The sequence below is a fragment of the Zalophus californianus genome, chromosome 12, assembly GCF_009762305.2.
Source record: "Zalophus californianus isolate mZalCal1 chromosome 12, mZalCal1.pri.v2, whole genome shotgun sequence".
Taxonomy (NCBI): domain Eukaryota; kingdom Metazoa; phylum Chordata; class Mammalia; order Carnivora; family Otariidae; genus Zalophus; species Zalophus californianus.
In genome coordinates this window covers 82608774-82629412 of record NC_045606.1, presented here as the reverse complement: position 1 = coordinate 82629412, position 20639 = coordinate 82608774, and the positions used below count along the sequence as shown (strand labels likewise).

Genomic DNA, 20639 nt, shown 5'->3' with positions numbered 1-20639 from the left:
ATTACTTCACTGGATAAACAAAGATTAAACAAGGACACAGACAAATCTCTCTCTCTCTCTCCATATAGTGGAGAGCAGCAGTAAACATCCTAGTAAATAACTTTTGAGGTGGATAAGTGAAACCTGAATTTTCATCGAATGTGAGCAAACTGGAGAATTACTTCCACGCCCAAGTTTCTACACATCCGCTACATGCCAGGGTTCAAATCTTGGCTCTTTGCCACTTACTATGTAATTTTAGGCAACATATTAACTATTAAAGTTATTATTTGACTGCAAATGCATGATCAAAAGGTCTTGGTAATCAGTGGGGAATCTAGCTTGCCTACAGTGGAACTTGTTTCCAGGAATTCAAGAATTCCCCGGCATATTTAAGGGCATATTCCCTGCCCAGGTTACTGAGCAGCAGACAATCCCGAGATACGGGTGTCCTACAATGTAGAGAGCTGAAAAATCCATGACCTCCTCATTCTTCGGCATTAGCCCACATGCAGGTGATGGTTTATTTAACAAGCAAGCTTGCCAAGGTGGAGGTGTGGGGCACAAGGGAGGAGAGTCTGGAGGCAGCCCCTGAAAAGAAGCAAATACTAAACCAGTGCCATATTCTAGGGCTTTCCCAGGGCTTAGCCACAGATGGCTCCACCCCCACTAGGCAGAGGAAAGGGCAGTCTTTTTCGGGGGTGGGAAAAGGCTGACCTAGTCCGGTTCTCCTTCACGGGTCTGTCAAATGCCCCAGGGTGTCTCTTCCCCAGAAAGTGGGAGCAGGTTGCTATTTAGTTCTCAGGGAGACTCAGCAACAAAGGGGAGCCAGTGAAGCCCTGGGGCAGAAGGCTTTAAGACCCACCCCACTCCATTCGCCCGGCTTGGGGAGGGGAAAGGGCGACACAGGACTGCTAAAAGAGTGAGAAGTGGTGGCTGAGGCTCCATGAGTGAGCAGGTTCTCCCGTGGTTTCTGGGAGTTCACCTCAATCCTTCCTGCCGGCTGCTGTGCTGTCCCAGGTCGTCATTGCCCGGGCTCCTCACACTTGGTCTTTCCTTCCACCGCTTGCCCTCCCTGCAGCCCTCAGTAAGATAACAATCATTTAAAAGTTAAAGCCGAGGAGGAGTGAGGAAATTTGCAAGGGAGGGGGCAGGACGAAGAGACATCTGTGCAGCAGCATGGGGCGGGCCGCGGAGCCCAGGCTCTCCGTCTTCGGGCTCCAAGCAGCCCCAGCCGCCCCCGTGTCCCCACCATGCAGCTCCGAACTCTAGTATGCTGCCCGGGCCGTGCGGCCAGGCGCCCCGTCACAGTCGGTGGGGGTGAGGATGACGCGGTCCGGGCGGGAGGCCGGCCAACTGCAGCAGCCCCGCCACGCCACCCGCTTCCCGGCCCCGGAGCCCACAGCGTCTGGAGCCGGAGGGGGCCCGGGGACGGGGCGGGGCCCGGGCCCCGGTCGCTCCCGCAGCAGCCCCGCCGCTCCAGCCTATCAGCGGCCACCCGGCGGCTCCCTCGGCAGGACCAAAATAGCTGCGAACGCCTGCGACTTGCGCGCGGCCCTTCACTTGACGCTCACTCCGGCTCGCTCGCCCGCTCCGCTCCCCTCGTCGAGAGGGGGCGGGGAGGAAGCGCCGGGGAGGGGGGTGGGGGGTGGGGGAGAGAGAGGAAAGAGGAAGGAGGAAGGAGGAAGGAAGGGAGGAAGGGAGGGAGGGAGGGAGGGAGGGAGGGAGGGAGGGAGGAAGGGGGAAGGGAGGGAGGGAGGGAGGAAGGGAATCGGACGGAGGCGCGGAGCTCGGGGCTGCGCGGCGCGGCGCTGGAAGGCGCCGGCGTTAACCCCTCGAGGGCAGGCAGCGGAGGGGGAGCGGTGTTAATACATAAGAGCACTGCATCACGCTAATCTTCTCCCCAGAACAGTATGCGTCAGCAGTACATTCACGTTCTGACTGAAGGACAAAAGGATGAGAGAGCAGTCTGCGTGGCTGCTGCCTGCAACACCGCGAGCCCGGCGCGAGGAGGAGACGGTGGGCGCCGAGCGCAGGGGCCCCGCTGCTGCCGCCGCCGCCGCTAGCAAGCGCGGACCATGTTCTCGGGCTCCGGAGCGTTCCCCGCAGCCGCGACCCCCGCTGCTCACGCCACCGCCGCCAGCGCTCGGGCCGCTGCAGCAGTCCGCGGGCGTTGCAGCCACTGAAGGCGCCGCGAGCCAAAGCCCGGAACTCGCTGCCTCCGCACAAAGCCTGAGCCGGCGGCGCGCCGGGGGCCCGGCTGCGGCGGGCGGCGGCGGGCGGTTGCGCGCCAGCGGGGGCTGCGGTCGCGGTCGCCGCCGCCGCCGCCGCCGCCGCCGCCGGACCCGCGCCCGCCCCCGGACTCCCTGAAGGGGCCTGCGGTGCTAGCGCCACCCGGCCGCCGCGCGCTTCTCCGGCCGGCGGACCTGGTCCCGGCGCTGTCTCCACGCCGCTGACCCTCAGGGGGCTAGACGAACTGCTGCTCCTCGCGCCGGCAGACGGCGGACTGGGAAACTAAGCCCAGTTCTGGTCTTTTTAACCCTTCAGAGAAGAGGCGAGGAAAGAAGGGGGTGTGTGTCTGGGGAGGGCGAAGGAGCCTCGAACACCTCCTCTTAACTCTCGCAGCCCCGCGAGTGAACGACTGCATCAGCTGCCTCCAGCCGGGAGCCGCCGACACAAGGAGAGGGAGCAACGCAGCGCAGCAGCAGCAACGAGCGCGGCCTGGGAGGCTTCGGGGCGCCTCCTCACCCCCGCCGGGTGGCAGCCGCGGGAGCGGGCTGGGGGCGCCGGAGGCACGCTCCGGCGATGAAGCGGCTTCCCCCGTGGCTGGTGCGAGCCGGTGCCAGGGTCCAAGGACAAAGCAGGGAAGCGCTGGTGGCGCCGCTCCTCCGGCTAAGGGGGGGGCATGCACCTGCATAGCCCGCCGGGCCTTGGCTCTCCCCGGCGCGCCTCAACTCCGCCGCTTCGCCGTAGCCTGCTCCGGATTTACTAGAAGCCATTTTGTCTCCCCCACCCCTCCCTCCCCACCCCTCCCCTCTGCCCTCCCCACCCCCTGGACTTCCCCCTTTTGTTAATTAAAACTAAGAAGTAAGAATGGCAACGACGTGGCCGGCTCCTGTGGAGAACGCTTAAGGACACCACGCCAATTCCTTCCTTCCGAGGTAGGTGACAGCGACTCACTGGGTGGGGATGGTTGCCACGGGGGAGAGAAAGTCTCGGCTTTCGGAGGGCTTGCCTTGCGGGGGGCTGGAGACAGCGGCCACGCTCTAGTTGGGCATCCCCCCCCCCCCCCCCCCGCGCCGGTCTGCTCCGTCTCTCTAATCGCCCCCTCCCCACCTCCTTCTCCAGATGGAAAGAGGCGCTCCTAGCTCATTTAAGCCGGGGTAGGGCTGGTTCTCCTTTCCGAGCCAAAATCCCAGGCGATGGTGAATTATGAACGTGCCACACCATGAAGCTCTTGTGGCAGGTAACTGTGCACCACACCTGGAATGCCGTCCTGCTCCCCGTCGTCTACCTCACGGCGCAAGTGTGGATTCTGTGTGCAGCCATCGCCGCTGCCGCCTCCGCGGGGCCCCAGAACTGCCCATCCGTTTGCTCATGCAGTAACCAGTTCAGCAAGGTGGTGTGCACCCGCCGGGGCCTCTCCGAGGTCCCTCAGGGTATCCCCTCCAACACCCGGTACCTCAACCTCATGGAAAACAATATCCAGATGATCCAGGCCGACACCTTCCGCCACCTCCACCACCTGGAGGTCCTGCAGCTGGGCAGGAACTCCATCCGGCAGATCGAGGTGGGGGCCTTCAACGGCCTGGCCAGCCTCAACACCCTGGAGCTGTTCGACAACTGGCTGACAGTCATCCCCAGTGGGGCCTTTGAGTACCTGTCCAAGCTGCGGGAGCTCTGGCTTCGCAACAACCCCATAGAAAGCATCCCCTCTTATGCCTTCAACCGGGTGCCCTCCCTCATGCGCCTGGACTTGGGGGAGCTCAAGAAGCTGGAGTATATCTCTGAGGGCGCTTTTGAGGGACTGTTCAACCTCAAGTACCTGAACTTGGGCATGTGCAACATTAAAGATATGCCCAATCTCACCCCCCTGGTGGGGCTGGAGGAGCTGGAGATGTCAGGGAACCACTTCCCTGAGATCAGGCCTGGCTCCTTCCATGGCCTAAGCTCCCTTAAGAAGCTATGGGTCATGAACTCACAGGTCAGCCTGATTGAGCGAAATGCTTTTGATGGGCTGGCCTCACTTGTGGAACTCAACTTGGCCCACAATAACCTCTCTTCTTTGCCCCATGACCTCTTCACCCCACTGAGGTACCTGGTGGAGTTGCACCTACACCACAATCCTTGGAACTGCGATTGTGACATTCTGTGGCTAGCCTGGTGGCTTCGGGAGTACATACCCACCAATTCTACCTGCTGTGGCCGCTGTCATGCTCCCTTGCACATGCGTGGCCGCTACCTGGTGGAGGTGGACCAGGCCTCCTTCCAGTGCTCTGCCCCCTTCATCATGGATGCACCTCGGGACCTCAATATCTCTGAGGGCCGGATGGCAGAACTTAAGTGTCGGACCCCCCCTATGTCCTCTGTGAAGTGGCTGCTGCCCAATGGGACAGTGCTCAGCCACGCCTCCCGCCACCCAAGGATCTCTGTCCTCAACGATGGCACCTTGAACTTTTCCCATGTGCTGCTCTCAGACACCGGGGTATACACATGCATGGTGACCAACGTGGCAGGTAACTCCAACGCCTCGGCCTACCTCAACGTGAGCACGGCCGAGCTCAACACCTCTAACTACAGCTTCTTCACCACTGTCACAGTGGAGACCACCGAGATCTCACCTGAGGATACAACGCGCAAGTACAAGCCTGTTCCTACTACGTCCACGGGTTATCAGCCGGCATATACCACCTCTACCACGGTGCTCATTCAGACCACCCGCGTGCCCAAGCAGGTACCCGTGACAGACACCAATGATAAGATGCAGACCAGCCTGGATGAAGTCATGAAGACCACCAAGATCATCATTGGCTGCTTCGTGGCAGTGACTCTGCTAGCTGCCGCCATGTTGATCGTGTTCTATAAACTTCGTAAGCGGCACCAGCAGAGGAGTACAGTCACAGCTGCCCGGACAGTTGAGATTATCCAGGTGGATGAAGACATCCCAGCGGCGGCGTCTGCGGCAGCGACAGCAGCTCCATCCGGTGTATCAGGTGAGGGGGCAGTAGTGCTGCCCACAATTCATGACCATATTAACTACAACACCTACAAACCAGCACATGGGGCCCACTGGACAGAAAACAGCCTGGGGAACTCTCTGCACCCCACAGTCACCACAATTTCTGAACCTTATATAATTCAGACCCATACCAAGGACAAGGTACAGGAAACTCAAATATGACTCCCCCTCCCCCCAAAAACTTATAAAATGCAATAGAATGCACACACACACACACACACACACACACGACAGCAACTTTTGTACAGAGTGGGGAGAGACTTTTTCTTGTATATGCTTATATATTAAATCTATGGGCTGGTAAAAGAAACAGATTATATTAAAATTTAAAAACAAAAAATCAAAACAAAACTATTTTCTAACTTGTAAGTTCTATTTAAAGGGGGAGTGGGGTTCTTGGGAAGGCTGTGGGGCAGAAGCCACAAGTCAACTTGTTATGATGCCAGAAGAGATTTCTGATCTAAGGTTGAAACTGCTAAGATAAACTAAAAACAGCGACAAACATCCCTAAAGAGGTAGGGTGCGGGATGCTGAGGGGTGGGGGTGGGGGGCCGACTGTCATTTTTTAATAGATGCTTCATAGCATACAGGATTACCCATTTCTATAGACACCTTTCTTAAGCTGAGAGCTGTCTTTGCAAATTTATCTTATTTTTAAAAATACAAAAAAAAAAAAAAAGCACCAAGGATTTGTACTGTGCCAAAATGCTGAGAGGCAATAATTTTTTTCTTGAGGCCAAGGGGAAGATAGATCTGTAACTGTTCTTTAAACAGGAAAACCACCAAAATTCAAATGACTCCCTAAAGGGGCTCAGTCTTTCCGTCTGTCCATGTGCACAAGTCTCCTTGGTTGGTGCACTGGGACACTCGTGTGCCCCGCCTGACAGCGCGCCTCAGGAAGGAGCAGAGAAGGAAGGGAGCTGGCGTAGCTCTCAGTCAAATGCTTTCACAATGCACCAGATTCCTGCAGATGGGTTTAACCCGCTCTTTGCAGGACATGTGTCTATTCAGGGTTTCCCTTGAGAGGGAGGAGGCCCCTGAAGGGGGTGCGGCAACAGAGGGGGGTGGGAAGGGAGAGCAGAAGCAGAGAGAATGTATTCACAGGAGGCCATAAATTAGCATTGTGCCATGTCCACCTGTTGTTCCTGGTATCTGACAAATGATTGTAGACAATGATGGCATTTTATGATTTTTTATAAAGGTTTTGTTTGTTTTAAGGTGGAGAAGGAGGAGAGGCTGGGATTGGGGAGCTTGGGGGAGTGGAAGCTTTTCTCATGCTTGTGATTTGGTGACTACTCTAAATGCTGATTCATTAGGGATTATTATAGCTGATGTCAACTGGTTGTGGTGATGGGGTGGGGGCAGAACATGAGTGGAGAGAGAAAAAGGGCACAGGCTCATTTAAAGTATAATGAAGCCTTGACTGAACAGGATGGTTCACAAAAAAGACGTGAAATCCACAGTTAAAACAAAAGTGATACACATGCACACAAGAAGTGAGTTCTGCAAGGAGTCCTGTTGAATGTAACACAATGGGGGGAAGGCTTCCCTCTCCCAGGCCTACCTCAGGAGGAGGTGGAGGAGAAGGGGTGGGCATGGGTGGCGAAGGCAGAGATCTCTGTTATTCTGGTCCACTTAATGCTGTAACTTCTTTCATTTATTATTTTAGCTTTAAAAAGAAATAAAGGGTTCAGATTTGAAAGGGGTGGGACGGGTGGGGGGGGGGGAATGCCAACAAAAGAACACTGATTGTAATGTGAGAAAAGTGTATTTTTGTATTTTAATAAATATTGTTCAATTTTTAATTCAATGTCCCCAAAGGGTTAAATTGAATAAGATCCTATAGGTTCTTACCAGCATCAACCAAGTCATTTCTATTTAAAGACAAAAAGGGAAGGGGAGGGGAGAGGTAAGGTGGGAGGGGAGGACAATGTTAAAAATGCTAAAGCTGTCAACAATCTTTCCTTAGCTTAAATAAAAGCACCCCGATTCTAGTGCACCTTCCACAAGCTAAGTGTGTTAGTCCCTGGCTTTGTTGGGGGTAGAACCAAATTCCCGATGCCCTGGAAAAGCAGGGGAAATGGGTCAGCCTCAGCTCCTGGGACCAGGCCAGAAGTTAAATGCCACCTCAGCAGAAGCTGCTGGTCAGGCAGCACCGACTCTCCCCAGGGACCCTGGGGGACCTGGGTTTAAGAGGTCTGCAGTAATGTTGTTTGGTTTAAATTTCCCACAGGCAGTGTTCCTTCTGTTCTCTGGGTGCCAAATAGCCAAACATGTCTTGGTGGTCGTGGGTATCTGTCTCCTGATGCTTCCCGAGTGATGACGTCCAGGGAAGCTGCATGAACCCGGACCCTGCGTCTCTTCAGTGCTTTATACTAATGCAGGGAATCGGGACTGAGTGGGTGTGATCTCTCTGGCACTGAACAGGGAGAGAGGCAGCACTATGCAGCAGTTGGCTAAGAAGGGGCCAATTCTTAATCCCCTGGGTGTATATATGTGTCATTTCTGGGTGTCAGTGTTTGTGGCAGCATGCATGCATGGTGCACACTTAGAAACTGCCACTCACATTTCCGGGCTCCGCGTATATGTTTCCCTCTGCCTCTCCTTTACCACCCTACGGCCAATACAACGAGAAAACTGCAGCAGAGTAAAGGGTGGGACTTGGCCAGGACCAGCTGAAAAAGCAAGAAATGCTCCCTTGCCCAGTGCCACAAGACAACTCATGCTGTTTAGAGCAGCTTCCTGGGGACACACTCAGGGGCAACTGTGGAGAAAGTAACTGCTTCAGAAACAGAGGATGTGTTTCCAATTTCCTCATGCCCCTCCTTTTGTGACAGCTACTTGGATAGTGAGGGATTATACACTGGCTCTGGAATGAAGTGTCTGTGGCTGAACCGGAGAGCTGAGGGAAGGGATATATCCCTGGGGAAGAGGCCTAAGAACAAACACCCGCGGCCTGGGGGCTGAGGGAGAAGCGCTCTCCAGAAGGAAGCTGAAAGGAGGTGGGGGAGACTGAGAATATGGTTCCTGGGTGTAAGTGTCCTGAGAGCTGCAAGGGTACTTCCTTTCCCCACAGGGTCCACTCCTCGACCTGGGCAGTGTTGCAGCTTTTAGAGCAGCAAACCTCCACTGCCGTAATGCTGGGTATCTCCTCCTTTGTAGCAGGCACCTGGGACAGCTTTTCGGACAGGAGTTCCATGAGCACGGATAGTGCGGCCTTTCATGCTGTGTTGGTGACTCATCCTCAGGCCTGGCGGCCAAGCTATAGGGTTTGTTACTTAAGAATGGGACATGGGTTGGTAGCTCTTCAGGGGAGTAGTTGTAGCAACACATTAAGAGGGAAAGACTGCTGCTGATTATAGGGAGTTAGAGAATTTTTTAAGGGCCATGAAAGATCATTTAGTCTAATCCCTTTACATTTTCTGGTCAAGGAAACAGCCCCAGAGAAATGGAAAGATACCTCCAAGGTCACACTGCTGGTGAGTGGAAGAGGTGGGACTGAAACCCAGATCTCTGGACTCCCAAGTCAAATGTGCCTTCCTTACTCAAGCTCTTCTGGGCCTTCAAGAACCTATTTCTTTCCTGGCCAATATGCAATGAAAATGGGACCTTCCTGTAGATATTGCTGTGTTCTCCTTAGAGGTGCTCAATCTCCTTCAGGACTGGCTCTACTGCCCTCCAAGGTCTGACCAGAATTCTGACCACAGGGGCCCCACAGCCAGCCAAAGGGCCACGTGTGCCAAGGAGTTTGATTCTTGGGACTGCACGTAACACAACTTCTGATCCTGAGGCAATGGCAGATGGCTGCCAGAGACAGGGTAACGTAGATAAGGCAGGGTGTTCACAAAGGGAAGAGGGGTAACTTGGCCTTCTCCCAACCTCAGCCTTGGAAGCTTTGCGGAGTAGAGTGGCAGAGGTCTTGAAACACCTATCAGAGTAAGTGCTCTATAGTGGAATGGTTTCTGCTTGTCTGGCTCAATGATGAGACTACTGGGGGGCTCCTTAACCCCCTCCACCACTATACCTACCCCAGCCCCAGCTCTTTAAGTGCCATGCTGTCTGTGGCTGCCACTCCCATAATCTACTCTAGGCCTTTTGTCACTCTTTGGTGTTATGCTGCATCTGATTATCAAAGAAGGGAGAGTAGACAGGATCGTTTCTAAGGCCTAGAGACATTAGTTTTATCATGACTGTTTAACATGTATCGAGGCCAGCAACTTGCTGGGTGCTGGGTAGAACAATGTAGTAGAGAGTCCCTGGCAAAACAATTCCTGTTGTTGGTGGGGAAGAGGTCCAGAGTCCATGCCGTTAATGGTGGAGAGCTCTGGCTTCCTTCTGTGGAGATGCACAGCGCTAGGAGAGGGCCAAGGGGACCTTATACAGCCCACATTATACTACCTCAGGGGGCCAGAGCCCACAATTAAGGCCCCGACATTTTACTGCAACAAAGCAGCAGGGGATTAAAATTAGAGAAAAAGAAAAAGAAAGAGATAGAACATTTATGTCCAAACATATGTCTGATTTTATCTCTTCTGCTGGCACTCAGCACTCCATGCCATCGGCTAATGCAGGCACTGTTCACGCCATTTCTAAATCCTGCCTCAGCTGAACTGCAAGGCAGCTTTTGGCCCCAAAGCATCTCTCCTGGTCTCCAGCATTCAGAAAGCACCCATTACCCCTGAAGGGATGAGAATGGTTTGGGCTGTAGATTAAGGTTGTTTTCATCTTTGCTTTAAATTAAAATGAAGTAAACTGCTTCTTGGAGCAGGGATAAATGCTTCAGGAACCAGATCAGTGAAACATACATACTTGCAAAGCAACTCAGCACGGTGCTTACAAGTATAGACTTTGGATCCGGTATTCCTGAGTTGAATCTCAGCTCCACTGCTTCCTATCTGTGTGACTTGGGACAAATACTCAGCTTATTCATATGTAAAATGGACATATGAGTATCTACACCTCACCACTACATAGGTTATGAGAATTAAAATTATATAAATAAAATCACACTCAGAATGGTAACTGAGTGCTGTACTGTTGGTAGTTATTTGATGATAAACCTAAGGATACAGACCAACTGACCAGCCCTCCTCAATCACCACCTCTATTCTAGAACCTCCTCTGTGCCCAAAGAGAGAACATGCCTTGGAGCTATTCCACAGAGGAAGGATGCTTATCAAGAAGTCAGGAACAGGGGACAGCACTATCTACATGAGCCCAGACCCAGTGGGAAAGATGGGTTGTACTTTTCTCCCCAGGAAAACTGCCTTGTGCTCTGTTCCCTAATCCAGCTCTCTAGCTGGCCCAAGGCACCATTTTAGTCCAGGAATAGATGACCTCTCTTTGCAGTAAGCCAGAAAAAAGGAAAGGTGCTGCTGTTGGTGATGATGCACAGGTGAGGGCTGGGCCAGGATACATTTATCTCAGAAACCTTGGTCCTTTACTCAGAGGATAAACTTCCTAGAGTCTTCTCCACCTCACTCTGTTTCTCTATCAGGATGCCTTACGAAGGTTAGGGGAGGGGAGGTCTGAGGCACCAGGAGGGAGAAGGCAGCACAGAGAGGAGCTATTGGGGCTTCAAAACAGAATTAGAGGGCTTGGAGAAAATACAGGCAGGAAAAACAAAACAAAAACCCACCATAATTTGAGCAAGTGAGAGCAGAACGGAGCTATATGGCAGATACACAGGCTAAGGGTCTGCAATGCAGTTAAGGAGGAAAGCCAGGGAGATTCCTCTGTCCCAGCAAGCAAGAGGCTGGCTGGACCCTGGATGGGGGAGGACTGTTAAGTGTGAAATTCATGGCATGGAACGGAGGAGAAGAAAAGCAGGGAGATTAACTTTCCAAGAGAAGCCTAAGAGAGAATGCATTTTGATTTCCTAATGAGTAGCTAGAATTAGATTTTAGGATGATCACAGGTTTTATCCTCTGGTACATGCCAGCTCTGCCGTCAGTACTTGGGCCAAACCACCTACCCACAACAGTCCTGTTCTCTATCTTGCAGGCTGTCCCCTGCTTGGGGAAAGCAACCCGGCCCTTAGGACTGTAATCTAATCCTGACCCTGACTGGCTCATTCAGGGGTCTGCTCTGAATCTGGTCCCTCACTTCTCTTCACAGTGAAGGGTGGTGCAAGTCACTATTTAGCCACACAAAAAGAGTATTACTCCAGTGGGAGGATATCATATAAATTGTGTTTTCCCATAAAAATGGTGATGACTGTGAGTTCAGGGCACATGGACCCTGGCAGTGAGTCAGAGAGATTAGGCTGAGGCCTGTGGGGGATGTCCCTGGGAGAAGCTCTCTTGTCAAAGAGTGTTAGCATTTGAGAGGACGGTGTCTTCCCTAACTTATCCCATTAAGATTTTTGACCCTCCAGCAGGGAAGCACTGAGCTGAGAGGCTGTCCTAATGCCAGGTGTGGGGACTAGATGGAGCAAAGTAGTACTTAGGTACTTTCATGGTCATTCATTCTGTGCATCCAGGAACAATACTAGAACAATTACTAAAGTTTTGATTACTAAATACCAAAGGGACAGTCCTTAATCCACGCATTTCTTTAATACCCATCCACCTCCTTATAACCCCCCTAATAAGCAGCACCCTCCAATAATTCTATCAGGGTGTTTCCCTCCATAATCCCCATCTGAGGATAATCATTTGCCATGATAGGACCTAGGACATCTTTGCAAGACCCTTCCATTCCAGAAGATTGATGACTCTTCCAACAGTTCTCATGCAGTTTCCTCTTCCAAGGCAAGTCCTTCATCTATAGTCTCTTAAAGTTTCTTTAAGGTCTCACCTCTGGTTTCCCTATGTCTGCGCTGGTGCTGATTTAGTCACCAGATAAGTCATTCTACCTGCTCAATGAGTCAGCAAGGATGACTGAGTAGAGCTTTCACACACTAACTGTTCCCTGTGCAAAGTTTGGTTTCCTGGCCTCTGGCTACTTCTTCCTAGAGTCTTCCAGGCCCTGGCTTCTTCCCTTCACCTACCTACTCATCCGGGTTCAGTAAGACCATTCAGACAGCTTCTCCCACTCAGATTCTGCCCTGTAGGTGAAGTGAATGAGTTACAGGCAGCTCTCCACAGAGCGTAGCAATGTTTGCAGGAATGCTCAGTGCGTCCCTCACAAAAGGCCCAGCACAGGCCCAGAAATGGAGCTGAGGCCTCGGATACTAACAGCCTCTTCCTGCAGCCAGCAGCTGCAGTGGTTACAAGTTCTAATCTATTACTATTGCAAGAAGACTTAATTTCTAGACTTAAAGGAAGTTGGATAATACTTTATCCTATTAGCTTTGCCTGTGTGAATTGACAATGGCTTCCTTCTGACATGACAGCATATTCTTCCAATTCATCTCTTTAAGGGGATGAATTAGGACAGTCTGGAGTAAGAAAGGAGGGAGGGCCAAGGAAGAGACTGCTAGAGGAACCAGTGAAAGAGAAGATAATTTTTTAATTAGAAATGGGGAGGAGGGCTTGGAGATACTTGGCAAGACTGAGATATCTCCAAGCATGTTTGCATTTCATTTGGTTACTCTGATGAGGGAAGTGATTGCACCTACTGGGTGTACTGTGTGCATGTGTGTCAGAAGAAGGTTCTGAAGCCACAGAGAGGTACGAAAACAAGAAGAATGAGGAAGTGGCCTATTCCATGCCCTTCTCGGTCCAGCCTGCTGTGCCTGCAGGGTAGCTTTCCCTTTCTTTAGCCCCCTCTGCCATATTCCCGTTTGAAGTCCACATCTGCTCTGACCAATGGTATCATGTCAGCTGAGGCCACCTTCACATGATGGGTGTGTTATCAAGGCTGGCCAACCTTGGGATGGCAAAACGCTGAGGCCAGAATGATGGTTTATAGCTTCAAAATTCAGGGATGTGGAGACAGAGAAGGGACTTTCTAAGTTAATTCAGAAAACTTATTTATGAGGAAAATGAAGGCCAGGGAGATGCGATTTGCTCAGGTGTCACATAGCTGGTGATGGAGAGACCAGATCTCTGGTCTTTGGATTCTCAACCCAGCACTGCTACTGAACCTCAGCAGGGCCACGGTGACTGACAAATCCAGGGGGCGCCATTTACAGAAACTACAAAGTGAGGAGTGTCCCCTGGATTTGGCGACTGGGTGCAATCCCTTACAGTTTGCTTCCAGGGAGAGAAGGGAGGGGAGGGGGAGGAGGGGAGGAGAGGGAGGAAGAAGGAAAGGCCTTTCACACCAGTGCTTTATCTGTGCTTAATGCTCTGACACAGTGCCCACTCATGACTTCACTCAAACAGCTAGAGCTGAGAAATCAGGCAACTCTTCCTTTCTCTTCAACCACAAATGTTCCAAGGCATGTGAGTTCTGATGGCAGCCCAAACAGGTAATAAATTAAAAGGAACATTTGTTGCTCATGCCACCTACCCCCCCCCTTCCCCTACAACAGCAAAGAGCTATAAGGTAAAGAACATGCATCCCTGTGCAGGGAAGGCATACAGAGGCAAAAATCATGTTAGAGGTCTGTTCAAGGTCAAGATGACCACTGGAGAAGCAGAGAAGTCTGGAGTCCTGCTTCCACGTCTTTCGCCTTCCCTGGTTCCTTTGTAAACAAGGGGACCCTTGCAGGGAAAGCTTAGACAGCCCAGGTTGACTCCAGGGTCTTCTCTGAAATATGGTCTAGGAAGCTAGTAGATGTCTCCTAGCCACCTCAACAAATCCTCTCGGGAAATGGAGTGGTCCTGGCTATAATTTTATCACATACATTTAATCAGAATCTGTCTCCTTCGTGATGGTTTTAAGCCAAGTCCCAACAGAAACATTCTAAAAGAACAGCCGCTTTCAACCAAGGATCTTTTAACCAAGTTAATTTAGCAGAAATTTGCCATCTTGGATGGGCTTGCGTTACCTCTCTTTTTGACTTCAAAGCTGGGAAGAGAAGGGAGGTGGAGAATGCAGAGAAATAAAGAGGAGGGCAGGGGCTTCCGGCAAATGAGTTTTCATCTATTAAGGAGTGGTAATTTCTGCTAGCCCCCCCAGAGACTGGTCCCCTCCAATAATGGCCTAACTCTAATGATTCCCACTCCTAAGCAACAGCCTGTGTTCTGCTGGTGTTGAGACAGACTGTGCCAGAGAAATTCCCTTTCTCCCGGAGGTGTTGCTAACATTACGCAGGAGAGATTAGCCAGCCAGGAAGATATGCTCTTGGTGGGGAGTGAGGATCACGAGAAAGAATGCTCTTCTCCAGCGGGCATGGTACTGCTGACCTGGGATATAAAAGGCTGAGCGGGAGGCTAGAGGTTAGTGAGAAGATGAAATGGGCAGGCACTCTGACAAGAGAAAGTGAAAGCTTAGGTGCCTCCGGAGGAGTGAGGAGTTCCGTGCAAGACAAGCACTGGCTGGCTGGAAGGCAGGGGGAGGGCTCCGGGGTGCAGACTGTGGCTTGAGCTCGGACACAATGGACAAAAACTGATGAGCATCTGAGATGTGAAACATGGTGATAAGTTCACTGGAATCAATTTTGGGCCCCTAAATATGGATCTTTTCCAGGACAGAGGTACAGGAATGTGGGCCAACACGGAAACTGGGGTGATCGCTATTACTGAGGCTGTGGTGTCAGTTGAAGGGGTGGGGTCCTCCCATTCGGCCCTCTCCCTTCTTCTACACGGAAATCAGCGGGGAAAGATAACGCCAGGGCTCTAGTTTTTGCTGAGGCTGCTGAGGAGGGGGTGGGGAGTCCCCTTATTTTGCCCCTGGTGGCTTCCTTGTGATGGAGACGGAATGCTTCCAGAGGCTGCCTTGCCAGAGGTGCCAGCAGGCAGCCTGGCCAGAGAGCCTGTGGTGCAGACAGATGCCCTGGGCCGGATTCAGGATGGCGAGACCCTTTATGGCACTGCGGCTCAGCTCTGGGGCAGTGCCAGGGCGGCAGGGTAATGTTCCTCAGCCAGATTCATTTCCCCCCAAACCTCTTCAAATGTGTGGGCCATGGAGGGAGGTACATTTAATTAAATTACTATGTCATGGGCTGCCCTTCCTGGGCAAGGGCTAAAAACGGGCTCACGCCGGTGTGCAGACCCGTTTGTGTACACAGAGCACACGTTTCTTTGTGCCTGGGCCGTCAGCAGCTGGATGGGGTTGGCAGTGGCCGGCGCTGGCCCCGGTGAGCTGAGCCCTCTGCTGCAGCAAGGCAGAGTCAACAATAATCCAAGCCTGGCCCCATATGGCTCTGATGACCTTTTCCTTTCTGCTTAAAAGATGACTGAGCGGCACTCCCCCTTCCTACATCAGTTCATTTCTCCTCAAATGCCTCTCCTGCTGACACCCAGGACTTTCCCGTAAGGCGGCGCCCTGTGCTGAGCTGGGGAAGGAGGTGTGATTCAGAGTAGTGTATGGGCAGGGCTTGTTGAGCTTGGCAGGAGACAGAGGGGTCTCCCTGGTGATTCTCCAGAGTGCTAACTCCGTGTAGCACGGAGAACCATTTTCAGGTGCCAGAGGAAAGTGGCAAAGCTATCTTTCCCCCATCCCTGCATGAACGACATGGTGGATACAGAACCTGACCATCACACGGAGGCAAGGACATTCAGTAGCAACTAGAACCATTTACTATGTGGAAATCAACAACCCAAACAAATGCTGGCTGTGCTGTACATGTCCACCCCACAAGGTCATTCCGTTTCGTTTCTGGTCTGGAAGTGGAGGCCTCACTACTCCAGATTACAAAATACTCCAAGGGTAAAGACTTTGCCCCTGAGTAGTGCTGCTGCCGCTGGACCTAGGGCTTCCCTCTGCTGGTACGAAATGGCCTGAGGTGGAACCAGGTGTGATGTGGAGAGCAGGAGACACTAAGAGCCTGGTAATGGGGTTGTCCATTTGGAATTCAGACCCTGGAAATGTGAGCTGGGGCATCTTTCCCCACTTGTCCCCTGAGAGAACAGAGCCATCTCATCTCTCATGTCTAAAACTTCAGCAAATGCAACACCTGGAGCCTGAGACAACAGGAAACATGTGGGCACTGAGTAGTTATTCTCATGCACCCTCTCAGGTCCAGGGCATCCTGGCACCAGCAGACCGCCAGGTGATGCGCAGGCCGCTCTGGGAGCTGAGGCAGGCTTACAGGCAGGCAGTCCCACAGTGAGTACAGAGGGCAGAAGATGGGGAGCAGAACCTCCCGATCCCAATCTCCAAGCCTCTGACCATGCTCTTAGGGGCCTGGCAGGATGGGGAAGGCAGCATCCCCCCACTCTGGAGCTCTTCTGTCCTTGTGACCTATGCTGAGCAGCTCCAGGGCCATTCTCCTTCATAGAATTGGGGATGGGGTTGGCAGTGTATCTGCCACAGGTTTCTGGCTGCGAATCTGATGGTTGCTCTGAGAGTTAAGGCAAATACTGTCAGTTCAGGTCCTTGGGACCCAACTCAAGAACCTGGACTGTGCCCGTGAGTCACTCTCAGCCCAGCAGTTTTAACTGACTAGAATTTGTGGATCAAAAACAAAAGCAGGCAGGTCATTAAAATGTGGTCAAAGGAGAAAACAATGGAACCAAAAGAGTATGTTTCCTAATTAAGAGGTTAAGCAACAACTGTAGCCGAAAGAGAGAGCAACATATTCTAGAAGGAAGCCCAGGAAGGCAGGGCCCGCCATGAAGAACAGGAAATTGACCAGCGTAGTGATCTTGATCATGTGGCTTCAGAGAAACAAAAAGGTTCCTGGGTTCTGGGCTATGCCCAAGGATCTTTCTTCCTTACCTGCCAAGTGGGACAAAAGAGAGTAGACCACATCCCTAGGTTGTAGGAGCCATGACATTTGGAATGGAGTAAGGTCCCTTAATTCCATTCTACCCAAGTGGCCCCATGCACACTGGGACAGAGAGCACTCACCAAATGCCTGGCCTTGAACTATGGAGATAAAAACAGGTAACTCGGGGCCCCTGGGTGGCTCAGTTGTTAAGCGTCTGCCTTCGGCTCAGGTCACGATCCCAGAGTCCTGGGATCGAGCCCCGCATCGGGGTCCCTGTTCAGCGGGAGGCCTGCTTCTCCCTCTTCCACTCCCCCTGCTTGTGTTCCCTCTTGCTGTGTCTCTCTCTGTCAAATAATAATATCTTTAAAAACAAACAAACAAACAAACAAACAAACAAAACAAACCGGGTAACTCTTCAGGTAGTCCTTGTCTCTTTAGTCAGTATGTTATTGGTCCTTGGGTGCCAACAGAGATATTCTGTCATTATTAAGGATTAAAAATATCCTTATCCTGAAAAAAACACCCCAGGGACTAACAGATCTCAGTCCTGATTATTACCCTATAAAAAGGGTTGGCTTTGGGGGCTTATGTTCCTGTTTTAAGCAGCCTAGGACTGGGACAGTTTTCTCCATTGAGAAAAAAAGCCTTGAAATAATGTGTGTAACAGCGAAGTAAGCCTCAGGATGAATCATGTGAGTATTAGTACTGCTGAACCAATGGCATTCCAAAGCTGCTGGGGTCCCTTAGGTTTACAGATGACTGCACTGAGCTGGTGTATTTGCTCTGTATGCCCCAACCCAAACCACACAGGTGGAACAGACTGCTGCCACAGCACTCCCTCCTTGCTGCTTGCTGTTGCTAGAGGGTATGGCTGTGGGTCTCAGGGTCTCAGAGAGAGCCTGCTAGATGGGACCCCCTGATTCCTGTGCCTTGTCCACAGCTCAGCAGCGGAGGTGCCAGGGTGGAAGGCAGAGTGAGGCCCTAGGGCTACTGCAGCATATCTTTCTCATGTACAAGGTCACCCACGACCCCTCTCGCATTTGTTACCTGTCACTTCATTTCTCTTGGAGAGGGACAAGGAGAAGGGAAATGAATTGATTACAGTGGTGTATTACAGGGCACTACCTTTCAGCATCTTGAACTGGACTGAGGAACTGAGCAGTGGTGCACTGAGTTGTCCAGTCTGCATTTAAGGGAGGAAAGGGTAGGAAGAGAAGAAAAGGTGATTTCTGGCACCGGCTCTCTCCTCTCTCAGCTCCCAGTAATACTTAGGAAGCAGAGTGGGTGGAACTAAGCATATTTGCAAAAACAGATTAGCTCCGATGCAGGCTGAAAAGTATTTTCTATACAACGTGAACTGAGACCCCCCTGTACCCTTGTCCTATGTGCTTCAGATAAAATTTTTATCATGTTTCCTAGGTTAATATGCCAGAGCATGAACTAAGGGTGGTCTTCATCTTAGCCCCAGGTTGACTTGCAGGCAGCGGCTGGCCCAGCCCCTTCATTTGGGGGAAAGCAGGGCAGGAGAGGGATGGGAGTGGCAGACGTCGCTGGATAAGGCTGGGGCCATCTGCACTACTGTGAATCAAGGTTGGCTCAGACAGAAGGCGCGAGGGAGGAGGTGCAGCTGCTGATGGCTCAGACAGCTTGGACCTGTCCAGGCAAACAAGCCGCTCAAGTGCAAGAACAGCCAGCCAAGTAGGCAGAGCACGAATAAGGACTTAAAGCTTGAAATATCTGACAAGATATGGAGGGAGGGTAGGAAGCTGTCTGGGATTTCAACTGGTGTCTGGCCTTGCTTCTCACTGCTAAGGCAGACTCTTCTGCTACCGAAGGATGGGATGTGATATCTGGGAGCCAGTGGGCAAGCTATTCTTTGAGCTAAAATCTTAAAAGAAATATTCATCTTAAATTGCAAAGACAGTTCTGGACTGTTCTCCCTCACTAATGCCCTCCAAAACAAAATCAAACCATTGTCCACAGATAATCCATCTCTGCTCCAGTCACCTGCCCAAGGTTAAGAGCATTGGGCCGTGAGAGAGAGAGTGTGTGGGGGTTGAGGGTGGGGGACACAACCACACTGCACCATCAATCGCACAGTCTGGGAACAGTCTCAGACCAGCTAAGGAAGGCGACGTGGGGTGTGCAGAAGAGGCAAATACACGTTCTCCTCTTCCGCCTTCCAGGGCGGGTGGTGGTGGGGAGGGCAAGGCCAGCAGTGGGATGTTCAAGCGCTATTACAGCTCCTTCTGGTGAACACTCTTTGAGACAATGGTTCTCAGTCCCAAGTATATACTGTCAGCACTAAGGAGCCGTTAGAAAATACCAATGTTCAGACTCTAGATCAATTACAGAGGCATCTCTAGGGGTGGTGACAGGATTTCGATATTTTTAAAAATATAGCCCGGTGACTCAAGGGCAGGCTCAGGATTAGAACCTCTGCTTTTGAGTCTAGAGGGAGCAGGGGAAGACTCAGTGGTCACGCTGGTTTCTGACAGGCAGGACAGTCCTGTCACTAATGACAGAAGCTTTAGCTGAGCTAGTGCCCCTGGGGTTTCACTGAGGTTCAGGAGGAGTAACTTCGGAGAGAGCTGGCCAAGTATCAATTGACTGCCCTGGAAAAACAAAGGGAAACACTCCTACAAACATATCACCCTCCTAAGAGCCCCAGGTGAGGAGGGAGAGGGGACAGACTGCTCAGAGGCCCATGAATATCAAATGGGAGAAACCAAGGCACAGGGAGACTACCATTTATTCTACCATATATTATTATTATTTATACCATTTATACCATAGTGGAAAGAGAAACCCTCCCTAGTCACATAGGCTGCTCTACAAGCTAACTCAGGAGGGGCTCAGTTCAGGCTCATAAGCCCAAATGAATGAGAAGCTACTTCTAAAAAATGCCAGGTTTCTGACCCTTAGCCTAGTGGCATTCCCCGCCACAGCCCTCCTTTGGTTCACTTCCTCATCTATATGCTTACTTAGAGCCAGTACAGTGACTGGCACTGTGCCAGGTGCTGAGGAACAATGGAGATGAAAGACTTGGTTCTTGCCCTTGAGGAGTTCCTACCATGGGGGAAACAACAAGATGGACAGCCTAAGGGTGGCAACAAGGGGAGATAAGTACTAGGGAGCATAGGGGAGTCAGGGAAACCTTCTGCCTCCTCCCATCCAAACAGTCCAGTGAAGGCCACATGGCCTGGAGTTTTACATTTTAGTGACTCTGAGGCTACTTGTTCTTCTGAGTGGGCAGAGGAAGAAAATGCCCGTTTGAATTCTGGATGTAGGCACCAGATATAGTGGTAGGACCCACACTGATTCAGACCTGGGGCAAGACAGATGCTCTGGGCCCTCCTACAGAGGGGCAGGGGGTGACTTCTGCACCTTTCTCAAGCTGGTTTGCTGAAAGGACTGTTCCAAGTCTTCCCCAGGGAGTAGGAAGAAGGACACCCATGCACTTAGTAAACACTATTGGTAGCGGAGCTCTGGGCTGGTCGAGTGACCTTGGGCAGTCAGTCTGTAGCTTTCCCTCTGCTTCAACTTCCCTTAGCAACACACAGACTTGCTTATAAGTATACATCACAAAGCCCCCTGAATAAAGAAGAGCCAGCAGCTTGCTCATGAATGGAGAGGTGCTAAGTCAGGGTCCTAAGCCAGGCTGTGGTATTTAAATGTAGCATGGAAGCTTCCAGCCAGAGCTCCAGAGCACCATTT

The 20639-nt window shown here is 51.8% G+C and overlaps 2 protein-coding genes across 4 annotated transcripts in view; one reads left to right on the top strand and one right to left on the bottom strand.

Annotated features, from left to right (window-relative positions):
• The window catches only part of SND1 (staphylococcal nuclease and tudor domain containing 1), a 410452-nt gene that overhangs the window by 54741 nt on the left and 335072 nt on the right, over positions 1 to 20639 (bottom strand). The window lies entirely within an intron of this gene.
• Positions 2999 to 20639, top strand: part of LRRC4 (leucine rich repeat containing 4) — a 91817-nt gene continuing 74176 nt past the window's right edge. For 2 of the 3 annotated variants that reach the window (XR_003516657.2, XM_027574984.1), the window contains exons 1-2: positions 2999 to 3140; positions 3328 to 5192. Coding sequence is in view for 2 of the 3 variants with exons in the window: in XM_027574984.1 (XP_027430785.1) it covers positions 3428 to 5192 (1765 nt within the window). In the remaining variant the exon portion in view is untranslated. Of the gene's footprint in view, positions 3141 to 3327; positions 7208 to 20639 lie in introns of those variants that run through there. The other variant, XM_027574983.2, reaches the window with a different exon arrangement.